Source organism: Vigna radiata, chromosome 8, assembly GCF_000741045.1.
Source record: "Vigna radiata var. radiata cultivar VC1973A chromosome 8, Vradiata_ver6, whole genome shotgun sequence".
In the NCBI taxonomy this organism is placed as follows: domain Eukaryota; kingdom Viridiplantae; phylum Streptophyta; class Magnoliopsida; order Fabales; family Fabaceae; genus Vigna; species Vigna radiata.
The window spans coordinates 4218981-4244461 of record NC_028358.1 but is presented as its reverse complement, the minus strand read 5'-3'; the positions used below and the strand labels follow the sequence as shown (position 1 = coordinate 4244461).

Sequence of the window (25481 nt, the reverse complement as noted above, 5' to 3'; positions counted from 1 at the left end):
GGAAAGTGTGCGAGTGAGGACAAAGCACACTGGAAAGTCTTGTGGTGATGTGTGGGGGCAGTCAACAGTCCCTGTAAGTTGCCGGGGCGTTACACGCACAAAAAGTCAACAAACCCTAGTCTCCACTAATGTAGTATAGGGCAACCAGGGGATCAATCCATGGACTCAACTAATTAAGATTAAAGTGTATGATTAAGGTCTTGTATTTATTTACTAATTATTTACTTAATAACTACTAACAGGTGGGGACATTTAAAAAATATGAAAACAATGAAATAAAAAAGGAAAAGAAAACTAAACTATAATCAATCTGTTTAAAAGAAAAGGAGGAAGAAGATAAAGAAATCAAACCTAAAGCTTAAGCTAAAATGTAGAACCTATGTATAACAAAACATAACCTAAACTAAAATGAGAAGTGAATGTAATTAAAACTATCCTATGAATGCTAAAAATTAACCATGTAATGAAACTGAAATTAACTGGATATGAAAACAAATGATGTATGAAATCAATTTACCTAACAAAACCGAATGAAATAAAATGAAGAATTCCACTATCTAAACTAAACAACTTGACCTATTCACAATAATACCAAAAATAAAGGAAAATTACAAGAAGCATTGACTAAAACAAAAATTAGAAGTAAAATCACAACCTAAACTACTAAACAGAACAAAGTTGTTGGATAAAAGTCACAAAGTTGAATTAAATCTGCTTGAAATGGCATATCAATTGAATTATTATTATACAGGAAGACACCCCGTTCATAAGTTACCCACCTTGGGGTCTAAAGTTCTAATATAGAACTTAAAACGAATAACAATCCAGCAATGTACCAAAACAAAACAAATTCAATTCCAAATCCTCAAACACAACTCACAAACAAAAACTAAAACAATATGAATTGAAATATTTTTTATTGATTGAACTCTTATTTGGCTCGGGAAGACATCCCGTTCATTTATGCCCACTTCGGGGTCGTATAATTCCAAAAAGAAATTTACAATGTGCAGATATTCGAGTTCGAATCAAAACACAAAAACACAATCACTTAAGTACAAAAGATCGAAAAATTAACATAACAGAATCATAAAGCACTCAACACAGAGAAAATCAAAGTAATCAAAAGTTTATTGATAAGAATGAAGTTTACAAGAGATATTACCGAACGAAATGCAATCGCGATCATCACGACTGTCAGTTACCGTGAATGTTCACTCAAATGCAAGGGGAATGAGAATCTACTCTTGTGGAAAGCGTAAACACAAACCCTAAACTCTCGATCACTCTAACTACTCTCCAGAAACTAAAAACTAAAAATGTGAAAAAGTGTCTCTATGAAAGTGTCTCTGGAAGTCTATACATTTCTATTTACAAAAGCCCTTTTATATGGTCGAAGAAAGATAGAGGGAAAATGGGAGAAACTTGACCTTGACGCTTTAATCTTCTCTTCATCGGACGGTCAACAGTTGCTTCCTTTCCAAGCCCTCCGGTCATCTCCAAGTCATCTTTTCTTGTCAGCTCCGGTCAAGGTCTGGTCAAGGGCTCGAGCTTCTTCTTCCTTTCTTGTCTTGCTTTTCCCAAGCCCTAGCTCAAAGGAGTGTTTCTCTGTTGCCCAAAATGAATCTGCGTGCCCAATGTTAGTCTCAAATGATTTGTTCGAAGCAAGACACTCTGCAGCTGCTACCACTCTATAAAACGACGTCGTTGCACTAAAGTGTTACCCAAGTCCAGCTAATTTCCTCTAATTGCAATAGCCCAATCAGACTAGCAATAGGCCCAATTCTTAAAGCATGGCAATTTAAAATAAAGTGCAGTGTTCCAGCTCATGGCACCATCAGTAGCAGTGCTTCCAAAACGCACAATTACATTAATTGGAGAGCCAACCCATTAAAGGAACCAACAATCAACAACCAAAATTCACCAGCCCAGTTATCCAAGTAGTGGCCCATTCTTCCAATCATTTGCATCACACCAGCAACAACTCTATTAAAAAAAATTGAATTTAAAGAAGGGTTTAAAAAGAAATTAAAGGAAAGTAACCTACTCTAGAAAAATTATTTTTATTAAAGAAAAGGATTAATTTCCTAATTATTTACAAATGTACTAAAAATACACTAAAAATTTATTTTTAACTGAAATTATACAAAACTAAAGAATTTAAAGAAAAACCTAAAACTAACCTAATTATAGACAATTAAAAAGAAAAGAACTTTAAGAAAAGATTTTTAACCTAGAAAAATATGCAAATCTAGAGTGTTATCAGCATCCATTGTCATCTTTAAAACATTACACACTTTCGATTAGGGTCTTTTATTTGAGATTGCTGCTATTATAATAGCCAACTTCTTAGGTTTTGTAGTGATTTAGAGTTTTGAAGACATCAATCAATCAAGTAAGTAGATGTTATTAGTAATCAAGAGTTCAAGCTACTTCACTTATGCCAAAAAATCTAAAGCTTTATCGTCGGAGGAGCTTAAAACATGGTCTTGAGGGCTTCCCTGGTCTCCGATCCCCTTCCCTACAATGAAATTGTCGAGCTCAAGAAGGATGGGAAGTTGAAGCACATAATCGACATAATCAAACCTATTTCTACAAAATTGAGACAGTGCAACGAATTAAAAAACCCAATTAAAAAAACCTAATTAAATTGTTTTGGAGATGATTTGAGAGTGTTGAGGACCAATTAAGAAAACCCAATTTCTTAATAAAACCTTATCTTCTGTAATTAAGGAACACGTCAGGATGCACACAAATAAATTATGACACATAACCATTAACTACTACTAGATCATCATCCAATTAACTTTGTTTGGTTAGATTTAACGGAAGGGACTAATTTGACTCAAGTTTTTCAAAGTAAGGAGCCATTTCAAACACTTTTAAAACGAGAGACTAAATTAAGATTTATCAATGAAATTGGGGACAAAATTAGCTATTAAACCTTTAAATAATAAGATTTGTTTATTTTAGTCTTAAAAGTTTAAATCTATTTTATTATTTAGAAAAACATTATTTTTCTAAAACTTTCTTTGAGGATTTTTTATTATTTTTTTAAGGCTTCTCATATGTTGTTTATATGTTTTGAATATCATAGAGTGTATAAATGATCACTAAGGTAAAGTTTTAAAATCTATGCAAAAGAGTAAATTATAATTTTTGTTATTTTCTCTAGTTTGTGCATTTTTCCATGCATGTAAGGATTATTCTATGGCATGGGTTATCTGAGTCTTTTACCAGACTTTCTACTTATTAGTAGTTCTAATAATATGTCCAAATCATTATTCTGTGATTTGTAAGAGCAGATAAAACATTTTGAGCTTCTAAGAGATAAGGGAAGCTAAATAACATTATTCTCAAGTTCAAATATGATTAGAATTTTGTGTGCATGTGTGATCGTCTGTGATTGACTGAAATTACTGTTTTAGTTTATTAAATCACTATTAAAATCTATTTTGAGCTATATGATAGTGTATTGTTTGACACATTTGAATTAGTCTATAATTGGTAATATGTTATAGATATTTCATGTTGGGACTCTTGGTTGAAAGTGTGTCTTTGTTAGTTTATCTGAAATTGATGAAATTGAAGTCTTGGTTGAGAGTGTGTCTTTATTGGTCTGTTTGAAATGGATGAAATTGAAGACTTGATTAGTTGAAAATGGTGCTGAAAGTTTGTTTGGTTAAATATGATTGCGGGATGTTAGAATTGGTTGATTTGAGGTTGAACTCATGTAATAAGTATTTGATGAGATAAGCAAATTGGTATTCCATTAGACATTATAACATGATTTTGATTAATCCCTAGGTTAGGAATATCAATTTGATCATTTGATTTAGTACATGGTTCATCAAATCACAGTTTGAGAATATATGCATGTTTCTGGTATTCACTCTCAATGTTAGTTTTCACCGTTGAGCGACCTTGAGTATTAGTGACCACTGCAGGTCCAGAGTTCATTTTTATCTTTTCAAAAACTAACGCTAAGTGCTCTCTTTTGCAAGAGCTTCTACGTTGAGCATTAGTCTGAGGGCTAACGTGTTGTTCTGTAATTTTTTGACCATTGCTTATTTGAAGTGGTTTTGTATGAATGTTATGTATGCTTTTAGTGTAAAGTTTGTGATGCTTTATGAACTATGTTATGACTATATGTATGTATCAAGTATGTTGTGAAAGACATTTCAAAGAGAAGTTTCTTGTGTGGTTTCAAGTTGTGTATGTGTTGATGTAAGGATTCCGTATTAGTGGTTATCTTGATACTTTAATAGCCATTCAATCTCAAGCAGAGTAGGGTGAGATATGTTGTGAGAAAAGCATGAAATCATAGTCTAAGAGTTTTACCTTGCCCCGAGACGTTAAATGACTAACCTTGTGTGTGATAGGGTAAAGTTCATTAGTAATGACTCTCCAGAACAAGAGATGCTACAAAAAATACATAACCTGTCAAAGTTTAACATGAGTACATGTATATAAATAGTCAAGTCTACAATTAATATTTGTGTGCTTAGGATTTGTTTAATTTACTTGTGTTTAATTGTTATATTCATAACTCAACTGTATCTTTCTTTAGTCAAATTAGTTTATCCGTTTATGTGTGTATTTACTTGTCTTTTTATACGTTATAATAACATTTTGAATGTCATCTTTTAAATTAATTGTTATTTTTTTATTGAATATGTGATGTACACATAATAGTGTTAATACTATTGAAATGAAATCCTATAGTAACAAAATAAAAATTCACATTGTAATTTATTTTTCACATTTACAATATTGAGTATTTTAATTGTTATTCTAGATTAAAATATGAAATAATCATTAAAGCAATAATTACGTAAGAATATGTGATGTACGCATAATACTATTAAAATGAAATCCTATAGTAACAAAATAAAAATTCACATTGTAATTTATATTTCACATTTACAATATTGAGTATTTTGACTGTTATTCTAGATTAAAATATGAAATAATCATTAAAGCAATAATTATGTAAGATTATATGTATTTCTCAAAAATAATTAAGAATATTTGAGATTAACAAAAGTAAAGAAGTATATTAAAAGGTAAAACTAATAGACAAGAGACACATAAAAAGTGTATAAGAGATTTATATACTAATTGGATTTTACTCAATTCTACATCTAATTAAAAAAATTTCAATTTGAGGGAGATTGTTTTCATTATCTTAATAATTCACATCACATCTACAGTTTACACACGAAACATGCAATTACTTAATAGGAATTAAACTTCTTAAACGTTTCTCAAGAAATATCATCCAATGCATAAATCTATTGCTCGAGCATACTAAAAAAGGTGTGGACTGTTTCACAAGATCATAAAGAACCACGAAACAAAGTCATAAAAGTATCTTGTTATAAAAAACTTTTACAAAGTATGTAAAACAAATTCTTCTTTATTTAACAAACTGTTTATTAGCAATTATAATTGATTAATAAAAGGAAACACAATTAGAATAAATTATTTAATTATTTCAACATGTAATGGATTAAATGCTAATGCTTGCGAGATAATTAATTATATATTCACTTTATTTATTTTTTTTGCTCTTAGTTGGCTCTAAAAAGAGATGAAAAATCTAATTAAAAAATATGAAATTTTTATTTATAATTGAAAAGAATCTAACTGTATAAATAAAAGGACAATGATATTTTGACAATATTTTTTGATAATTTTTTTTGACAACAGAACATATGTCATCATTTTATTGATCTATTTGAATTTATGTTTAAAAAATATTTAAAACGGATTAATCACAAGTTATCAGTTGTAAAAAAATTGTTAAAAAAGTGTTGTTAAAAGAAGTTTTTCGTAAATAAAATTCCCACCTTAATAAGCTAAACCTATTTCATATTTGTGTATTTAAGCAAGAAGGAATTGTTCGAAGCGTTGAGTGAGTGCGATACACAACAATGGCGGAGAGCGCGAAAATGGTGGACCTTCAACTCACCTTAAAGCCATTCTATCAGAGAGCCGCAGAAGCAGAGGTCACTCACTCTTCATTTTCTCATCTTATCGCTCTCTTTCATTCCTTCTTTGTTTGAAAACCTATCATTCCTATTTGCGATTGAAAATGCGTTGCTCGAGCCCTTCGCGTTTCTGTTTACTATTGAAGCAAAATCAAACTCGTATTCGTAGGTACGAAGAATCCAATTGTTTGATAAGTTTTGGAAGAAATCAGTTGAGTTAAAGATAATACTGTAGCAGCGCTTGAAGTGGAGTGAAACTCCGTTTTGCTTACTGAAACTTATGCATTTTGATTAGTTTAGTTTGTTCGCTGTTTTCATCTCGAAGCATGAAATCATTTACTTGTGTTGTTTTTTCTTTCTTTCTCTGTCGTCAAATTAGTGATTGGTAATTTACCCGACATGTTATCTTGTGTTTTCTATTTTCTAGTGATAGTAGGGTCGACAGTTATTGTCGCATTTACTTTGTAGAACAGAAATGTGTGTTGTAAATAGGGTGCAGTTTTCACATTTGTGCAGCTTTCTGGGTTTATTGTATGTCTCACTGCTTGAAACACCAGTGAAGTAGAGCTGGTTTTTCTATTCTGGTTCCATAGCTAAAGAAAACTTTTAGCCTGTCTTTTGGATTAACGGAAAGAAATGATGACATCCATCCTATTTTCAAGCTTCAGATTTTGACATTGGTCCAACTCAATCCACAAACCCCTTAGTATTCCATACTATTTTGCAACAGAGAGGGCCTCCTATTTGGCACTAATATCTTGGTTTCTAACTCATAACTCATAACATGTAGAGATGTCCTGTTGCCTAGAATAAGTATTTCCAAGATATTCCCAGATTTAACCGGCATTATAGTCAAGGATCCCTATAGCCATGTAATACTCTGCAAGTCATCATCGTTCCAAATTCAGAAATTTGTTAGATCTTAGGGTATGACCTCCCTTTCAATATGGTTGAGTCTACCCATACCCTTCAATGTGCGTCTAATAAATTGAGCGCACTAGAGATAATTTTGACCATTAAGAAGGCTATAATTAGGCGAATGTGAAAGATCAACATTGCTTAGTAGAGTTGCCATACCAAAAGAAGACATTCCTTATCCCTTTTGTTTTCATGTAGAAAGTAGTGAATATTCCCCTTTTTAAAGGAGAGATATGCAACCCTAGGTGAAAGTGCTGAACAGGGGCATGTTTGGAACTGCCACCTCAAGTTGCTCTGACGAAGTAAGTAGTGGCAAGAATGGCAGTCAAACATGCTGTCACACACCGAAAATGGGTGGCTCGAGAGCTCCATGCGCAAAGAAGGGGCAGTGTGTGGGTGCATGGCTGTTCCGATGGTGGTGCAACTCCAGCAGTTGTGAAATTAGAGGATGACGACCCTCCTAATGTGCTTTCTGTTTAGGTTGGCGCCTCCAGCACCAACGATGGTGGTGGTGATGATGCTGACAGTGATAGTGGTTTTTAAACACTATTTGGGTGCACTTCAAGCAACTGAAATAAATAAAGGAAATGAGTGTGCTTTAGGCAACCCCTAAAAATGAAAAAAGTAGCTAAGATGACAACAGGAAAAATGCGGAAACATAGCCCCCAAGATCTGGAGCATTGATACCAACTTATGAGAGAAAAGTTCTTATTGAATTAAACTAATGAAACAATACATAAGCATCCATATACAGAGAACTTTATCCCTAATAATTTCAAAGAGATCTCTAGTATCTTACAGGAGGACACTTGTAATGATTACAATATCCTCTTGTAACTTAACAAAATATTTTCTCCTGACTCAACAATTCCACTAGGACTGCTCTCCTTCTCTTTAAATAAGAGTACAATAATGGTTTTTCTTTTCGTTTTAAAATTTTGATTTAACTAATAATTATTATATTTTGCATGCTCCTCTTTCTGGCTTAGTTTTTTCAATAACTACACTGATCTCTCAACACATTTTTCTGGGCATGTAGATATGCAACTAATTATTTTCTAGTTTTTAATTTTTGAAAATGATTTTGTCACATTTTTAATCGTGATGTTCTTATCCAAACCAAGTCAAGCCTTTCATGAAATCTTAGTTTCATTATCCTCAAAGTATTTTAGTTTCTGGAACATATTTATACTACCAAGTTGCTGCAAAATGTTGTCATTAGCTTGTTAAGATGAAGATAACACATGATTGAAGTTTACATAGTTAAGATATGGGTAATATATGAATAAAAAATGAGTTATTCTGCTCTATTCATTGGACAAACAAAGAAATAAAACTTTTTTCTACTCATAATACATCCAAACAATAGGACTGAAGTTTATTTCTATTGTTTCACCCACTCCATTCCATTCATCACTTTTCAACAATGCTAACACAGCCTTAGTTCTGTCTTTTTATCCATTTTCAGTTGGTGTTGAGTATTTTAGTTGTTTGCATTCACCTCATGCTGGAGGGAAAGGCTGAGACGATAGTTTGAAACAGAATTTGGATTGAAGGATAGGGGTATCGAAATTAAAAGTTTGAGAGTAGAAACCTCAGATCAAAAGTTCACTAGATTAAGAGGAATATCCCTGGAATGATTTCCATGAGTGAAAAGAAAAGGTTTATCTATATTGAAAAGTTCACTAGATAGATCCTTCATAGGTGTAACTTACACTTTACCTATGGGTCATCATTTTACAAGGAGATTGATGATTTACATTGCTTTCATGTAAATTCAGTTTTATGATAATAACTTACCACTAATGCATAATAAAAAATATTGTTATAACTTATAATTGAGCCCCTTTCTTGCATGTTCTGCACCAACATTCCTTCTACTTGGAATGGAAACTAGGTCATGATAGGTTGCTGTTTCAAGTATTAGGTTGAACCGTTTAGTACGTTGCTAAATCATTTACCTAGATTATGTAAAACTGAACTGCATATGGCTTGAGGTTAGAGTGTATTTGTCTCTGAAAAAATGGATATGTAAAGGACTTCCCCCGGACATTCTTTTTTCTTTGCTTTCCATATCTTGGGCTGATATGAAATCAGCTTCCACTATATTCTCTGACGATAAACTTGCTGCAATACCAACTGCATGACATTTTGGCACTGTTGTGACTTGTGAGACACGGCTGTTCTATAATAAAATGAAAAGGATTTTGAAATGAGATTCCCACGTCAGAATTGGAAGGAATTGCAGAGCATTTACTTTTGTTTTTATTTCTTGTTTTGACATTTTAATTACAAATTTTTCATCTTATTATCAATCAAATACAGCACAACTCTTTTTTTTTTTTTTTTTTTCAGTTTTTCCTGTACGTATTTTTTAGAAGAAGGATTTCTTTTAAGTTACAACTCTCTTACCAGCTTATCTCTATTGTAGGAGCGGTTATCAAGACTAGAAGCTACCTTGAATAATAAAGAAGGTACGTGCTAAGGTACTCGAGACAACCATTAGTATATTCTGATTGACTGTCCTTGAGATTGTGGACCTAAATTACCTTTATATGAGATTTTGCTCAGATGCTAGAAATGAGGAAAACACGAAAGTGATTAATGATCTTCAGTCAAAGCTGAAAGCTGCAAATGCAGAAATTGTTTCGGAAAAAGAGAAGGTTGTCCTCATCTATGACTTGTTTATATACATTAAATTTTGTAAATGGTTCAATATCATACCTCATTACTAATAGTTTTAATTTGCAGATTCGAACGCTTACAGAAGAAAATGCCAAACTTCAATACCGATTAATTCATCTCGCGAGATCACTCAAGGAAGCTAATTTAAAGTTAGAGCAAGTGAGTATCGCTGACGTTTCTTTCAATGGTTTTGATTAATTAATAAATGCGCATTATTTCAGCGAGTGTGGCTTTAGAAATTTGTACCCACAGTGTCATACAATTATTTGGATTATACCTTTCATATAGAAATGAGGCAACTGATTTTCTTTTTCTGTTACACTTTTGAGAAATATATGGTTCAAGATATTTTGCATATTTTAAGATGTAGCTTGGCTTGAAGTTCAAATTAGGCCATTATATCTATTTATAAAAGAAAGAATAAAATTAATATCGATTGAAAATTTTAATATAGGAATCATGTTTTAAATATTAGCTTAGAATTATCCTTGCAGCCGTAATTGGTTTGATGTGCCATTGCTTTTCTTCTTCTTCTTGAGGTCAGAAAAACAAGTAGTTTAATAATTTGGTAAGTTCTTATACGCAACCAGCTTTGTTTCGAAACCGCATTCTCTGTTATAACTTTTAAGTTTCGTCAAAAGGAGTGTTAAACTATGTTTGAGTTTTGAAACTCCATCTGGACGGTGAGAATTTGCATCAATGTTTGATTGCTCTTTCAATGATTATCAAACATGATTAATTAAATTTGTTCTACTTACTGTATACCTTTTTACTGGGTGAAAGTTATGTAATGCTGTTGTTTGGAATCTGGCTCATGGCTTCGCACAATTTCTTTTCCTGATTTCAGGCTACAGCACACGAGCAGCTACAGAGAATGAAATTGTAGAGTTCTTGAGTTTACTAGCTGAGATTGACAGAAGCTTTTTCTTTGCGATGCTAAATATGTTTAAGCTTTATTGGTTTTACAACTTATAAATCATATCATTGTTTAGCTCATACATTATGATAGACAAATTTCTTCCAGCTTTAGCTCATACATTTGGCTTTATTGCTCCACAGCAGCCACAGAAAATGAGCCAGGATTAAACATTCGGTATCAGAGATGGTGAAGTGAGGACACATTAACCGACTGAATTTATTTCTTTTTTTATAATTTTTTTTATTAATATAAATTTGAACTTGAACTAAACATAACCATATAAATAATATATTCTTGTATTAAATATTATGTGAATTTTTCTGTACATGGTCATTCACACTCTACAGTGTGGGCCAATAATTTGATGACAGCTAACTTGTGTATTGTTTCTTGTTTTTTTTAACTGCACATTATTCCTTGCAAACCTCAATCATTTAATATACTTTTGGCAATTCGAATCTGCAAAGTAGAGAATCCTTTTTGAAATGAAATGGCACACATTAAACAAATAGGAATGTTTCTCCCTATACCTCACCTCCTTCTTCCTGTACCTCCAAAATTACTCATTTGTCTTTCCTTTAATAAATTTAAAGCATAATTAATGATTATTTAATTATATTCTATCCTCCTTGCACCCCCACACTCCCTTCGCGTTCACTTTTATACATTGCTATTTCTATTTCTTATCTGTGGTGTGGTGGTGCTTGTTGGTCGTGATACTTGGTGGTAATGATCTCGACATTGGAGTAGAGGAAGAAGAAGAAGAGATAGGAAGATGCACCCCAAAATAAACAAACCGCACTTCGAAATGCAGTTAAGAGGTGCCGCTTTGAAATGCGATTAAAGGGTGCCACATTTCGAAATGCGGTTAAGGGGTGCCGCATTTCGAAATGCGGTTAAGGGGTGCTGCATTTCGAAATGCGGTTAAGGGTGCTAAAATTGGTTATATTTTCACCATTTTCTCTTCTCTCTGTTACTCCGATATATTATCTATCAATTTATATATATAGACAAATTTTCCTGGTATTCCTATTCCTGTGTATGAACTCATGGGTCTCAAATTTAAAAAATAAAGTATCAAATAATTCTTTAAAATTAAAATATTATAATTTTAATTTTTAAAATATGCATCTTATTATTAATATTTTAAATTTCATAATCATTATTATATGGAAAAGAATAACAGAAAATGAACGTTAATTGCTTAAAATGCAAACATGAAAGCAAATATGGGAACTAGAAGCATTAATTTCACCTTTATATATTTTTCTCTGCATCTTCATATTGAAAAAGTCCAATTTTACAATTTGAAAATTAAAAATAAGGGTGCATTTTCGAAAATTAAAAAAGTCTCTTAACCGCATTTCGAAATGCGGCACCCTTAACCGCATTTCAAAGTGCGGCACCCCTTAACCGCATTTCGAAGTGCGGCACCCCTTAACCGCATTTCGAAATGCGGTTGGTTTATTTTGGGGGTGCATCTTCGTTGTCCGCAGTTCGCATTGCGAAACGCGGTTCGCAGTTTGCAACCTTCACGAGTTGTCTCTTCTTCTTTCTCTCCACCAATGTCAAGATCACCACCACCAAGTATCACCACGACCAACAAGCACCACCACACTACGGATCAGAATTAGAATTAGCAATATATAAACTGTAAAACTGAATGGAAAAAAATGCCATAAAAGTGAACGCGAAGGGAGTGTGGGGGTGCAGGGAGGATAGAATATAATTAAATAATCATTAATTATGCTTTAAATTTATTAAACGAAGGACAAATGAGTAATTTTGGAGGTGCAGGAAGAAAGAGGTGAGGTGTAGGGAGAAACACTCATCATATGGTATGAGTTCCATAACCAGTTGCGGTCATATATTCTGCTTCGACTGTTGAAAGAGAAACAATAGGTTGTTTTTTTAGAATTTCTTATTCATAGATGAAATGCCGTGTTTTTTTTTTTTTCAACATCTCCTCCCTGATCACTATCTATATATTAGACAAGCTTTATATCATTAGTATTAGCATAAAAAGTTTACTAGATTAGAATACCTTTTATTTAACTGAGAATTCTCTTCGCTCCTTATAAATGACATGCACGTGGCTCTTCCATGAATCTGCTCAACAATCCTACTCCAAAGACAATATCTAGTATAGTAGCAGTCAAATATCTAAGACTTTCAACCAAGCTCTTATAATGTTGAATTATTCTTCTTTCATTGTTTTCGTTTTTCAACTACATTTTTTCTTCAATAGGTGTTGAGGTTGACTTTGAATTCTCCATTTTGAATTTCTTCCAAATGTTTGAAACATATTTCTTTTGAGATATGAAAATTCCATCATTTTGCTGAGTGACTTCAATGCTAAGAAAATATGACATTAGGCACAAATATGTCATCTCAAAATATTTAATTATGGCCTCCTTGAATTCTGTAATCATCTTTAGATTATTGCAAATAAAAATTAGATTATCAACATAAAGGCACACAATAAGAATATTATCAGGGTCAACAAATTTGAATATAGAGTATGATCAAACAAGCATTTTTGAAAACCATTTTACATAAGAATCAATCCTTTTTATAACAAGCCTTGAGTGCTTGCTTTAAGGCATATAATGCATTCTTCAACTTGTAGAATTTATCTTATTTTCCTTCAATATCATATTCTGCAAGTTGCTTGACATATACTTCTTCTAAAGTATCATTAAAAATAATAGACTTAACATCCATTTCATTAACTTTCCAATTATTTTGAGTCGATAAAGAGACAATCATACAATTGTATTTAATCTAGCTACAAAAGCAAATACTTCAAAATAGTTAATACTTTGGTTCTTCAAATGTTACATGTTCATATTCTGCAAATACATAAAAAAAATGATCATTTCTTCATCAGATGGATCATTGTCATTTCCCACAAGATAATCCTCCAATCTAGTTGGTAGTCTTTGTTGCCTTTGTGATCTACTTGATGTTTCTGGCTTATCAAGTGTTGGATCTACATGACTGTTTTCCTCTTCAAAACTTTATGGAATTATTGCAGGCTCCTTTTGAGTTTTGAAAGACCAATCCCACATTCTTTCTTCATTAAATGTCACATCTCTGCTGATGACTACTTTCTTTGTCATTGGATTGTAAAACTTGTACGTCTTTGAGTTAGTATTGTAACCAATAAAGATGTGTCGCGACCGAAATCGCAATGGGACGACGATCCAAAAAGAAAAACGAGTTTGAAAAGAGATTTTGAAGTCGCCATCATAGTTTATTATGGAAAACTATGGAAAAAACCATAAAAGATAAGGCAAGGTCTACAAAACCAAATTCTGGTTTCAGGAGTCGGTTACGTGTGAGGAAAGTATTAGCACCCCACAACGCCTGCCCTAAGGCAATACCTTTAATTAAATACGTGAATTTGATGTGGTTTGCAAAATGTTTAATTTCCCCTAACAAAATATATATTTTTTATTTTTTTGTGCCCGACAAGGATTGACCTTGCTCCTACATATTCTCAAAATGAGAAATCAGGGTTACGTAGTTCTTTTTGAAAAGTTGTTTGTTGTTTGAAAATGTGAATGTCGTATTTTTTTTATGAGAAAAGGTCTCGGCACGAGGAAGATGCGAGCGATCACACACGTGCCTAAACCTTTAAAATATTTTTGATATTTTTATAAAAGGAGAAAAGATCTTAGCGCGAGGCTGATGCGAATGATCGCACACACGCTTAAACCTTTAAAATATGTTTGTTATTTTATAAAAGGGGAAAAGGTCTTAGCGCGAGGGTGATGCGAATGATCGCACACACACTTAAACCTTTAAAATATTTTTGTTATTTTATAAAAGGGGAAAAGGTCTTAGCGCGAGGCTGATGCGAATGATCACATACACGCTTAAACCTTTANATGCGAATGATCACATACACGCTTAAACCTTTAAAATATTTTTGTTATTTTATAAAAGGGGAAAAGGTCTTAGCGCGAGGCTGATGCGAATGATCGCACACACGCTTAGACCTTTAAATTATTTTTTAATTTTATAAAAGGAGAAAAGGTCTTAGCACGAGAACGATGCGTTCGATCACACACGTGCTTAAACCTTTAAAACATATTTTTTTAATTTTAAAATTTACTTAAAAGTAGAAAAAAGAAAATAAATAGGTAAATAACTAAATGAAAATAAAAAGTAAAAATAAAATAAATTAAAAAAGTTAAATGATAAAATATAAACAAAATAAGTGAAAAAGGTGTGGTGGTGCCTAAATAAGAAAATGGAGTGTCCAAACCATTTTTTGTAAACAAATTGAGGTCAAGCCCAGACTGAATGGAGGTGTGGTTTATCAGAAACAGGGGTTGCAGGAAGAGAAAGGTCTTTTAGATGAAAGGGCTTGAGCCCAAAGTAAGTGGGGTGCGAGAGTGAGAAATAGGGGGTGCGCGGATAGGAAGAGAGATTTTCTTTTGGAGGCAGAATGGGCTTAAGCCTAGACAAAAGGAGGTGCCAGATAAGAAATGGGGTGTGCAGATTGGAAGGGAGTTTCAAAGAAAAACAATAACGCGCCTAAGGCCCAAACAGGAAACACAACAGGGTGCGTGATGGGAGTTGGGGGTGCACAGGTGAGAACGGATGGTGGTGCAGAAGAGATTTGATTTTTTTTAGAAGGATTGGCCAAGGCAGGCCCAGGGCTTTGGCTGCATCCACATTCAGTAGCAAACAGGGGTTCTTCCCCTTCATCTCATTCTCGCCTGTGGAACCTAGGATCCTCTCCTCTGAACAAGAAACCCAACTCTCTTCCATCGTTCGACAATCACGTCCCAGTCTCCACCCAAACGGCCGCGGACTGCCATCCACGGCGTTGCCGGTGTCTCCTAGCGTCGTCGGAGCTGCTGCCGGCTATAGGGTAAAAACCCTTTCCTCTCGTGCATGAGAGACGACGATCCCGGGGATGCGCATCCTCCGCCACCGGCAAGATTAGCCACCGCCGTCCAACGACCACATGCCACCACCGGCAAGGCCAACCACCGCAAATCGCAAGATAGGTGTCGCCAACGTCATCGACCGCCGCTAGGGTCGCCGTCGGAAGGACCGCCAGCCCTGACATCGAGTCGACCGAAATCGGCGCCATGAGTCGCGGCACAAGGCGTCGCCTACGACGATGTTCGCTGCCGGAACTGTCGCCAGTTGAGGTGATAGATCTCCTTTTTCGCTTGCTTCCTTCCCTTAGAAGATTGAAAAGCATTTGATAATTTGTGGATGGGTTCTTGATAATCAACTTATCCCGTTCATAGGGCCCAACCCTCTGTAAGTTGGAAACGGTCACATACTTCAGATTCAGTGGTCCTTTTGTGATGAACACAACCTTGATCCCAAGAGTCAACAGTTTGTTGTTGAGTTTAATAGTCTCGGGTAGCGTTAATGCCTCATCGTGGGGAACCCACATCTTGAAAGTCGTAGCATTATGTTCTTCCATCCCAAAACCACAGTTGGCAAAATATTGAAGACATCAAAGACCAAGATGTCCTTTTGAGTGGAATGGGGGTTTTAGCATAAAAGCAAGCCTCACAACAAACAATTTTGGAGCCTGACCCACATTGGTCACCGAGAAGATAGTCTACTACGTGTTCTTGGCATTATTGTCCGGACAGCGAGGGGTTAATGTTTCCGCCGAGGGAACCACAACTTGAAGCATGTGGTTCAAGTGGTAGGGTTATGAGGACCAAGAAAAGGTCGAAGTCACAAAGCACATTGAACCTTGAAGAGCTATGTTTGTGAGATGGTCGAAGCCACAAAGTTCATTGAACCTTGAAGAGCTATGTTCGTGAGATAGTCAATCAATCCTCTATTTCCTATTTTGGTATATGAACTAATAAGAAAATGCATCTGCTGTTTCCATTTACTTTTATTTACGTGTTTTCTGGGTGCTAAAGGGATATTGAAGTCTTATGTTGGAGAGTATATACTTATCTTCCATTGTCATTCATATGAATCTCACAGGCATTGAAGATGTAGTCAGATAAAAAGATGAAACCACAACCAAGATAAACACGACTATAAATAGCGATCAAACACCGTTCGTTTATCTCCAAGCATGCATAAGGAAAGCATACATGTAAGCAAGTTCAAAGAATTTACAAGCATACATAAGGAAACAAACAACTTAGGTATGAATGTAAGAGGACTTACCTCCGCAGCTTTAAGACTCCTCTGCAACTTCAAGACTTGCAGCTTCAAGACTCCTCCGCAGCTTCAAGATTTTTCCTTTCAGCTATCCTTTCTTTGGTTCCCTTAGACAAGTGGTGATGATATCCTCAGTGACCTCTTCCTGTGATGTGCTTGTGCTCTGTGTATTGTTCTCTGATAGTGAGATTCAAATTTGATTGAGCTGATAAGCTTGGGTAAAAGACTCAAAACCATAAAACGGGAGACTTTCAAGAAGAAATACGGAAATCTATTGAGCTTAATGGAAGTGGAAGTACAGTTTCCCGCCGTCACAACTCTTGCCCAATATTATGACTCTCCACTAAGATGCTTCACTTTTCGAGATTTCCAGTTGGCGCCAACCATAGAAGAGTTTGAATATATCTTGGTTTACCACTAGACGACACTACGCCATATCAGCATTTGGAGCATCACGCTTCTATACCTACCATTGCCGCCATCATGAAGTTACATCCCAAAGAGCTTGAAGATAGGATGGTGACGAGGCATCAAATGCATGGGTTGACACAAGAATATCTAGAACAATATTTGCAACATCTGGCTGATAAGGAGGACTGGGAGACTTTCATGGATGTGCTAGCTCTTACTGTGTATGGCATTGTGTTATTCCCCAAAATTGAAGACTTCGTGGACCCTATTGCAATAGACGTCTTTGTGGCAAGAAAGATGAGGTCAGAGAATCCTCTGATAGCGATCCTTGCTGATGTTTATGGGACTATGAGTTTCTGTCACGAGAGGAAAGGAAAAAAAATTCTTTGTTGTTTGCCTGCGTTGTATGCATGGATGACTGCACGCGTATTTAAAGGGACAGTTGATGTTAGAAGTCCATATGAAAACTTGTCACACCAAGGGCTTGAGGGCAAAGGAGGTAATGAGTGGGCCCAATTCTTTGCTGGTTTGAGCGAAGGGAATATAAAGTGACGCCTTCCTTGGCTTGGAATTAAACCGTCTATACAACATTGTGGCAGCTTTCCCAATGTGCCTCTCATAGGTGCCCGATATTGCATCGATTACAATCCTCTGTTAGTTCAAAGACAATTTGGACATCCTATGAAAGGGGCACCTTCATCGGACTATCTTGTAGCCCTATTCATTTACTATGAAGATGGGCAGTTCATTGAAATGTTGAGAAAGGTTAGAAGCACTTGGGAGAGCGTAGTGAGGGAAGAAAAGGATCAAAGGTTGGGAGTAGTGGACAACGAAGTTACTTATCGTACATCGATCCTAGAAAGGGTAAAAGAAATTAAACTCCCTTTCAGACCCATCAACGATCAGCCCGCTAATGAAGGACCTTCCCAAAACCAAGAGAGTGAAGAGATGAAACAATTAAAGGCAGAGATGGAAAGGCTGAGGGAAAGAAATGCTAGATTGGAAAAAGAACTACAAAGTGCGCGCAATGATTTCATTGATATAAGGAATGATAAGGAGGAAAAAATTTGCGCCTATGAAGAAGTTCTTAGAAGTCAAAGGGCTGAAAGAGATTATACGTTCCGATTGAAGCAAGACCTCGCAGCCGCAAATAAAGAGTTAGCAATGAGGGTGAAAGAGAAAAATGCGACGCTGGAAGAAGGAAAGCAATAGAAGCATCTCTATGAAGAAGCCAAGAGAGATAAGCGGGAGGCCCTGAAAAGATTAAGAGAAGCACAAGTTCAGGTAGAAAAGGTGGGGCACCAGATGAAAGAAATGGCTACTTCGTTTGAGGCCGATATGAACCATGATCGCTGGAAGCTAGCGAAAGCAGAAAAGGGTCATCGGGCCATGATGCAACAAATGGAGAGTTATATTGAGGAACAAGAAGAGCGATGGAGGTCAATGGAGTTCGAAGAAAGGCATCAGGCCTTGGTAAGACGAATGGAGGACCACATTGCAGAGTAAGAACAAGCTGTGAAACATTGGAAAGAAAGTTTCTCCCAATTAGCTGCCTTAGCAAATGGAGCGATATAAGATATTCCTAAGATAGTGTTGGACGCCGAAGCGAGCACTCATTTTTGTAGCCCACCAGCACAGATAGAACTTTTTATTACAATGATTAATAAAAAGTTCTATCTCTGCTGGTGGGCTACAAAAATGAGTGCTCGCTTCTGCGTCCAATACCATCTTAGGAATATCTTCTATCGCTCCATTTGCCAAAGCAGCTAATTGGGAGAAACTTTCTTTCCTATGTTTCACAGCTTGTTCTTGCTCTGCAATGTGGTCCTCCATTCGTCTTACCAAGGTCTGATGCCTTTCTTCGAACTCCATTGACCTCCATTCCTCTTCTTGTTCCTCAATATAACTCTCCATTTGTTGCATCATGGTCTGATGATCCTTTTCTGCTTCCGCTAGCTTCCAGCGATCACGGTTCATATCGGCCTCAAACGAAGTAGCCATTTCTTTCATTTGCTGCCCCACCTTTTCTACCTGAACTTGTGCTTCTTTTAATCTTTTCAGGGCCTCCCGCTTATCTCTCTTGGCTTCTTCATAGAGATGCTTCCATTGCTTTCCTTCTTCCAACACCGCATTTTTCTCTTTCACCCTCATTGCTAACTCTTTATTTGCGGCTGCGAGGTCTTGCTTCAACCGGAACGTATAATCTCTTTCAGTCCTCTAACTTCTAAGAACTTCTTCATAGGCGCGAGTTTTTTCTTCCTTATCATTCCTTATATCAACGAAATCATTGCGTGCACTTTGCAGTTCTTTTTCCAATCTAGCATTTCTTTCCCTTAGTCATTCCATCTCTGCCTTTAATTGTTTCATCTCTTCACTCTCTTTGTTTTAGGAAGGTCCTTCATTAACGAGCTAATCGTTGATGGGTCTGAAAGGAAGTTTAACTTCTTTTACCCTTTCTAGGATCCATGTACGATAAGTAACTTTGTTGTCCACTACTCCCAACCTTTGATCCTTTCCTGCCCTCACTACGCTCTCCCAAGCGCTTCTAACCTTTCTCAACAATTCAATGAATTGCCCATCTTCATAGTAGATGAATAGGGCTACAAGATAGTCCGGTGAAGGTGCCCATTTCATAGGATGCCCAAATTGTCTTTGAACTAACAGAGGATTGTAATCGATGCAATATCGGGCACCTATGAGAGGCACATTGGGAAAGTTGCCACAATGCTGTATAGACGGTTTAATTCCAAGCCAAGGAAGGCGCCACTTTATATTCCCTTCGCTCAAACCAGCAAAGAATTGGGCCCACTCATTACCTCCTTTGCCCTTGAGCCCTTGGTGTGACAAGTTTTCAGATGGACTTTTAACATCAACTGCCCCTTTACATACACGTGTAGTCATCCATGCATACAACGCAGGCAAACAACAAAGAATTTTTTTTCCTTTCCTCTCGTGACAGAAACTCATAGTCCCATAAACATCAGCAAGGATCGCTGTCATAGGATTCTCTGACCTCATCTTTCTTGCCACAAAGACGTCTATTGCAATAGGGTCCACGAAGTCTTCAATTTTGGGGAATAACACAATGCCATACACAGTAAGAGCTAGCACATCCATGAAAGTCTCCCAGTCCTCCTTATCAGCCAGATGTTGCAAATATTGTTCTAGATATTCTTGTGTCAACCCATGCATTTGATGCCTCGTCACCATCCTATCTTCAAGCTCTTTGGGATGTAACTTCATGATGGCAGCAATGGTAGGTATAAAAGCGTGATGCTCCAAATGTTGATATGGCGTGGTGCCCTCTAGTGGTAAACCCAAGATATATTCAAACTCTTCTATGGTTGGCGCCAACTAGAAATCTCGAAAAGTGAAGCATCTTAGTGGAGAGTCATAATATTGGGCAAGAGCTGTGATGGCGGGCAATTGTACTTCCACTTCCATTAAGCTCAATAGATTTCCGTATTTCTTCTTAAAAGTCTCCTTTTTTATGGTTTTGAATCTTTTACCCAAGCTTATCAGCCTAGTCAAATTTCTACCAAAGGTCCTTAAGCTAGGTTTCTTCCTTAAAACGGCAGAGTTAGTATGTTGTGTAGCGCCAGATCTTGTATCAATGTCCATTCTGTATGCAATCAAATGAACACCTGTGATTTCCCTTAAAACCAGCATGTTACTAAATGATACATGAACATGATGCATGATAATATAACATGATTAGCAAAATACATGCATGGTATGAAAATGTAATGTTATTATTTTCAAAGAGAACAAACAGCCTGAGGATTAGAGGGATACACACTTCTCCCTTCGTGTTCTAATAAAGGTTCACTGCTTCGGATTCAAGGTCAAGTATATGCAATCTCACAAGGACGGTTCCCTGAACCTAAAGGTCAATGGTCACTAGAGCTATGACCCTTTCCACAGCATCTCCACAACAGTCGAGTAATCAACTAGATGTAAAGAGACAAATGAAGAGAACAGACTCTAGCTGGGGTTCTCACGATAGCCAAACAGGAAGAATATCCCAAATGACACCGCTACACAACCTCTATATTTCTAGGCTACACTCAGACCCGGGTATAGAGTCCCATTCATGATATGCCGAAAGTGTGTGTGTGAAGGGAGAATGCCATGCACACCCAAACCCTCACCTGCAAAACAACCAGAAAAATCCCAAGCAGATATAAACATGTTTTTTACCCTAGGGTTCAATATACAACAATTATTGCAATTATTTCAAACATAGATAAAGAAAAAGGAAAGAAAAACATAAAGCAAAACCACATCGAATTCGCGCATCTAATTAAATGGCCCGACTCTTAAATTGTCCCCAGTGGAGTCGCCATCCGTCGTAACCGAAATCGCGACGGGACAACGATCCCATAAAAAAGACGAGTTTAGAAAAAGTTTTGGAGTTGCCACCATAGTTTATTCTGGAAAACTACGAAAAAACCATAAAATGATAAGGCATGGTCCACAAAAACCAAAGATTGGGTTCGAGAGTCGGTTACGTGTAGGGAAGGTATTAGCACCCTACAACGCCTACCCTAAGGCAGTACCTTTAATTAAATACACAAATGTGATATGGTTTACAAAATGTTTAACTATCCCCAAAAACGACAATCTAAAGAAACAAAAAATATAGTTTCATTTTTATTTTTTTGTGCCCGACAAGGATTGACCTTGCTGCTACGTATTCTCAATCAGACTGAGAAATCAGGATTACGTAGTTCTAGCTAAAAGATTGTTTATTTGTTTGAAATCATGGATGTTTTATGTTTTTGGTATTTTATATGAGAAAAAGAAAAGGTCTCAGCACGAGGACGATGCGAGCGATCACACACTCGCTTAAACCTTTAAAACGTTTTTTTAATTATTTTTTATTTTTTATAAAGGAAGAAGAGGCTTCGACACGAGGACGATGCAAGCAATCACACACGCGCCTAAACCTTTAAAACATTTTTTTTATTTTTTTCCTTAAAAGAAGAAAAAGTCTCAATAGGAGGACGATGCGAGCGATCACACATGCGCTTAAACCTTTAAAACATTTTTTGATATTTTTTATAAAAAAAAAAAAAATCTTAGCACGAGGACGATACAAACGATCACACACACGCTTAAACCTTTAAAACATTTTTTGTTGTTTTTCATATTTATATTTTAAAAAAGTAGATAAATATTTAAAATAAAACGGGAGAAAAAAATTAAAAATAGAAATAGAGTCAAAAGATAAAAAATGGAAATAAAATAAAAATAAAAAGATAAAATGAAATAAATAACAACAAAGTAAACGAAAGAAGTTGTAAAGGTGCTTAAATAAAAAAAAAACTATCTAAACTATTTTTTCTTTTAAAAACGAACTGGGCCTAAGCCCAAACAGAAAGGAGTGGTGCCAGTGAAACCAGGGGTGCGGAAGAAGGGTTTTTTTATATAGCAGATTGGGCCTAAGCCCAATCGGAAAGGAGTGTGGCTTAGTAAACGCAGGGGGTGCAGAGGAGAAGTGTTTTTGTTTTATTTGATGCAGAAAGGTAAGATTTTTATTGTTATTGTCGAATAGGCTCAAGCCCATTGCAAATGCGGCGCCAATTAGCAGAGACGGGGGTGGCGAATGAAGACTTTTGCTTTTGGGTTTGGCCCCACGACCCTAGGGCTCTCTCCCTCTCTGACACCAGCAGCCTTCCATCACCGCCGGCAGATCCCAAGGCCACCATCTCCACCACTCGACTCCATCTCCACGGATCGCCGGCGACGCCACATCCCACCGGAGTCAACGCGGGCCATGGCGTTAATCTCCTTCTCTCCTCTCGCACAGCTCAGGGTTACGCCACCGCGCCACCACTTCTTCGAATCCAGCCACCGCGACGGTTCCCGGCTCCGTCCAAACCGTCGCCGGCGGTAGCAGACGCCACCGTCCAAAGCGTCTCCGGCGACTATCGCCAGCCGCGACGTCCAGCCCTCTCCCACTCACTTCTGCGCGCAAGAAGAAGGCGCCCTCGCCGTCTGTGATTCGCTCAGTCGCCGCCCAGATCGTCGACTTCCAGAGTCGTCGCGAAGACACCTTCGTTCACTCCATCACCGCGCCTCTCCACAAGTTAAGCCCTTTCCGACCTCCCTTCTCCGTTCCCGAGATCATGTTTTCCAAATACACCACGCCACTTCACTTTCGTCTTCGACTTGGTCACCCAGGGAGGTAGAATTGCTTAGCAGTGATTTGGAGTATGATTTTGTGCGTGTTTCCCCTGGGAAAGCTGGACAGTGAAGGTGTAGGGGGGAGAACAATGAATTTGAGTGTCTCGCTGCCGAGATCAATGGGGGAAAGGGTGAGGGGTTTGGGCTGGAATACTGGTTGGTTTTTGTTTGCTTTGTCTTTTGTTTTACTGCAGGGTACTAGGAACAGGGAGAAGGATGAAAATGAAGATATTCACAGTGAACTCATACCTTAAGCCATCCGACAATTCGGGGTGATGAAGAGGAACCCAGGCATGGGTTTCCTAGAAACTACAAAGTACTTGGGTCATAGTTAAGCTAAAAACTCAAAAAAAAAAAAAGGGGGTTGTCGCAGTTGGCTTGATGTATTATGTCTTCTTGCAGGTTCTATGAACACGAATAATAGAAACAATGTATAACCATTTCGGCTGCAATAGCACTCAAAAGGAAGATATGGGATGGTAGTGGTGATGCCGGTCAAAGACAAACACGCGACTAATAATTGGATTATAGAAGATGGTAGTCGTGCATTAGACGATGATGACGAACAGGGATATTCACATAGCAATCCAAACTCAAGTAAAGCAATGCTAAGCATAACGGGAAGTAAACATAGTATATTTGAACAAGCCTACATGCCTACGCGGGTGAGTAAGGTAACCTTACCTCCTGGAGCTCCGGTGACCTTTGTCAGCTTCCTATATCCGGCGAACTCTCCCCTCTTTTGGCTGGCTTTCTTTTGTTTCTTTGTAGGTGAAAGGAGGATGCAGGTGTGTGTAATGGATGGTGTCTCAGCTTGAAAAAGGAAATAATGGGATAGAGGATTGTGCATGTGTGCGGGAGGATGGTGCTGCCTGTGAGGGAAAATCAGAATGATGGTGAACTGTTGGAGTTGAGTAATTGGGGGTCTCTGTTGAGTGAGTAGAGAGCGGATAGAGAGAGTTGCGTAGTATGTGAGTGAATGATGGATGCTCTTGGAGGTCCCCTAGACAGTGTAGGTGCCTGGAGCAGCAGAAGATTTGCACCAAAATGGGAGATAGCGTGGTAGCAGAAAATTTGTACCAGAACTGGACGATAGCGTGATGGAAAGGAAAATACTGTCATGGAGAAACTTGATGGTGTTCCATTTTTGTTTTGTTTCTTTTTCTTCTTAAGGGAATTAGCTAAAATAATTTAGGCTTGAAACCTCGAGCTAAAGATTTCTACTCAAAATTGGGTGACACACTTTGATAGAAAAAGATTTGATTTACAAAATGGTCGGTAGTATTGGAAACAGAGAAGAACGGACAAATGCAACAGCTTATCACCCCTTTTTTTTTGTTTTGTTTTCTCTTTTTTTCTTTTTTTTCCTTTTTTTTAAATTTCGATTCTTTCTTTTATTTTTTTTAAATAAGAGACTAAATAAAATACACTAAATTAAACTAATATTAAAATACTAATATAAAACGAAATAATACTGTACACATAGTAAAATATAAAATAATAATATAAAATGAAATAAAATAACATAATAATAAAGTAAAACAAAAAGAATAACAACTAAAAATAATAATAATATAATAAAGTAAACTAAAGAACTAAAACAATATAAAGATAAAATAAAATAAGATAAAATAAAAAGAGACTTATTTTTCAATCAATTCGGATAAAATTGGATGTTGACAAGATGCACTTCTCTCCTTTGTCATCAAGTTTCTTTCTGATTTAGTCTAGTACATGGATATATGTTATACATCAAAAAATTTTGAGATGTCGTATTGAGGGCTTCCTTCCACTTCAAGTTTCTTCTAGTGTCTTATCACAAAGTTGGACACTTATTAAGAATATACACAACAATAGGAACTGCTCCTACCCAAAATTCTTTAGGTAATTATTTAACTTTAAGCATGCAATTGATGTTAAATCCCATGTTGGTGAAAGAAATTTACACAAGCAAGATATTTTTGCCTCTATCTATCCTTAGTCTTTAATCTTGCAGCCACTTTATTTCTCCACAAATGCCTTAAATGACTAAAAGGCATCACATTCTTTTGATTTCTATATAAAGAAATATATCCAAGATTTTCTACTGAAGTCATCAATGAAAGTATTGAAATACCTACTACCGCCATGGATCAGTATCTCTAATGGATTTCTTGCTCTCCATAATATTCCGGTTGAAAAATATTCTTTATACATATTTCCAA

The 25481-nt window shown here is 36.3% G+C and overlaps 4 protein-coding genes across 4 annotated transcripts; 1 reads left to right on the top strand and 3 right to left on the bottom strand.

Moving 5' to 3' along the window:
- The first annotated feature begins 5886 nt into the window (after positions 1–5886).
- On the top strand, positions 5887–10730 carry LOC106771447. The gene is made up of 5 exons (XM_014657426.2): positions 5887–6011; positions 9343–9385; positions 9483–9574; positions 9663–9755; positions 10444–10730. The coding sequence occupies exons 1-5, from the start codon at positions 5937–5939 to the stop codon at positions 10480–10482; spliced, it is 342 nt and encodes a 113-aa protein (XP_014512912.1). The 5' UTR covers positions 5887–5936; the 3' UTR covers positions 10483–10730.
- Positions 10731–14757: 4027 nt separating this feature from the next.
- On the bottom strand, positions 14758–16522 carry LOC111242239. The gene has a single exon (XM_022784555.1). The coding sequence runs from the start codon at positions 15968–15970 to the stop codon at positions 15308–15310; it is 663 nt and encodes a 220-aa protein (XP_022640276.1). The 5' UTR covers positions 15971–16522; the 3' UTR covers positions 14758–15307.
- Positions 16523–18642: 2120 nt separating this feature from the next.
- Positions 18643–24598, bottom strand: LOC111242243. Its single transcript, XM_022784566.1, has 2 exons — positions 23962–24598; positions 18643–20710 (listed from the first exon to the last, which is right to left on the bottom strand). Exon 2 carries the CDS (start codon positions 19237–19239, stop codon positions 18643–18645), a length of 597 nt encoding a protein of 198 aa, XP_022640287.1. The 5' UTR covers positions 19240–20710; positions 23962–24598.
- LOC106770096 lies at positions 19498–20331 on the bottom strand. The gene has a single exon (XM_014655921.1). It carries the CDS (start codon positions 20329–20331, stop codon positions 19498–19500), a length of 834 nt encoding a protein of 277 aa, XP_014511407.1.
- Positions 24599–25481: the final 883 nt, after the last annotated feature.

What these genes read in the sequence shown, in the direction of transcription:
- LOC106771447 (XM_014657426.2), top strand. Translation starts at nt 5,937, where the DNA reads ATGGCGGAGAGCGCGAAAATGGTGGACCTTCAACTCACCTTAAAGCCA. An exon ending in AGAGAGCCGCAGAAGCAGAG is followed by an intron (nt 6,012 to 9,342) that starts GTCACTCACTCT and finishes TCTCTATTGTAG; the next exon opens with GAGCGGTTATCAAGACTAGA. An exon ending in CTAATTTAAAGTTAGAGCAA is followed by an intron (nt 9,756 to 10,443) that starts GTGAGTATCGCT and finishes TCCTGATTTCAG; the next exon opens with GCTACAGCACACGAGCAGCT.
- LOC111242243 (XM_022784566.1), bottom strand. Translation starts at nt 19,239, where the DNA reads ATGAGGGTGAAAGAGAAAAATGCGGTGTTGGAAGAAGGAAAGCAATGG.
- LOC111242239 (XM_022784555.1), bottom strand. Translation starts at nt 15,970, where the DNA reads ATGGAAGAACATAATGCTACGACTTTCAAGATGTGGGTTCCCCACGAT.
- LOC106770096 (XM_014655921.1), bottom strand. Translation starts at nt 20,331, where the DNA reads ATGAAGTTACATCCCAAAGAGCTTGAAGATAGGATGGTGACGAGGCAT.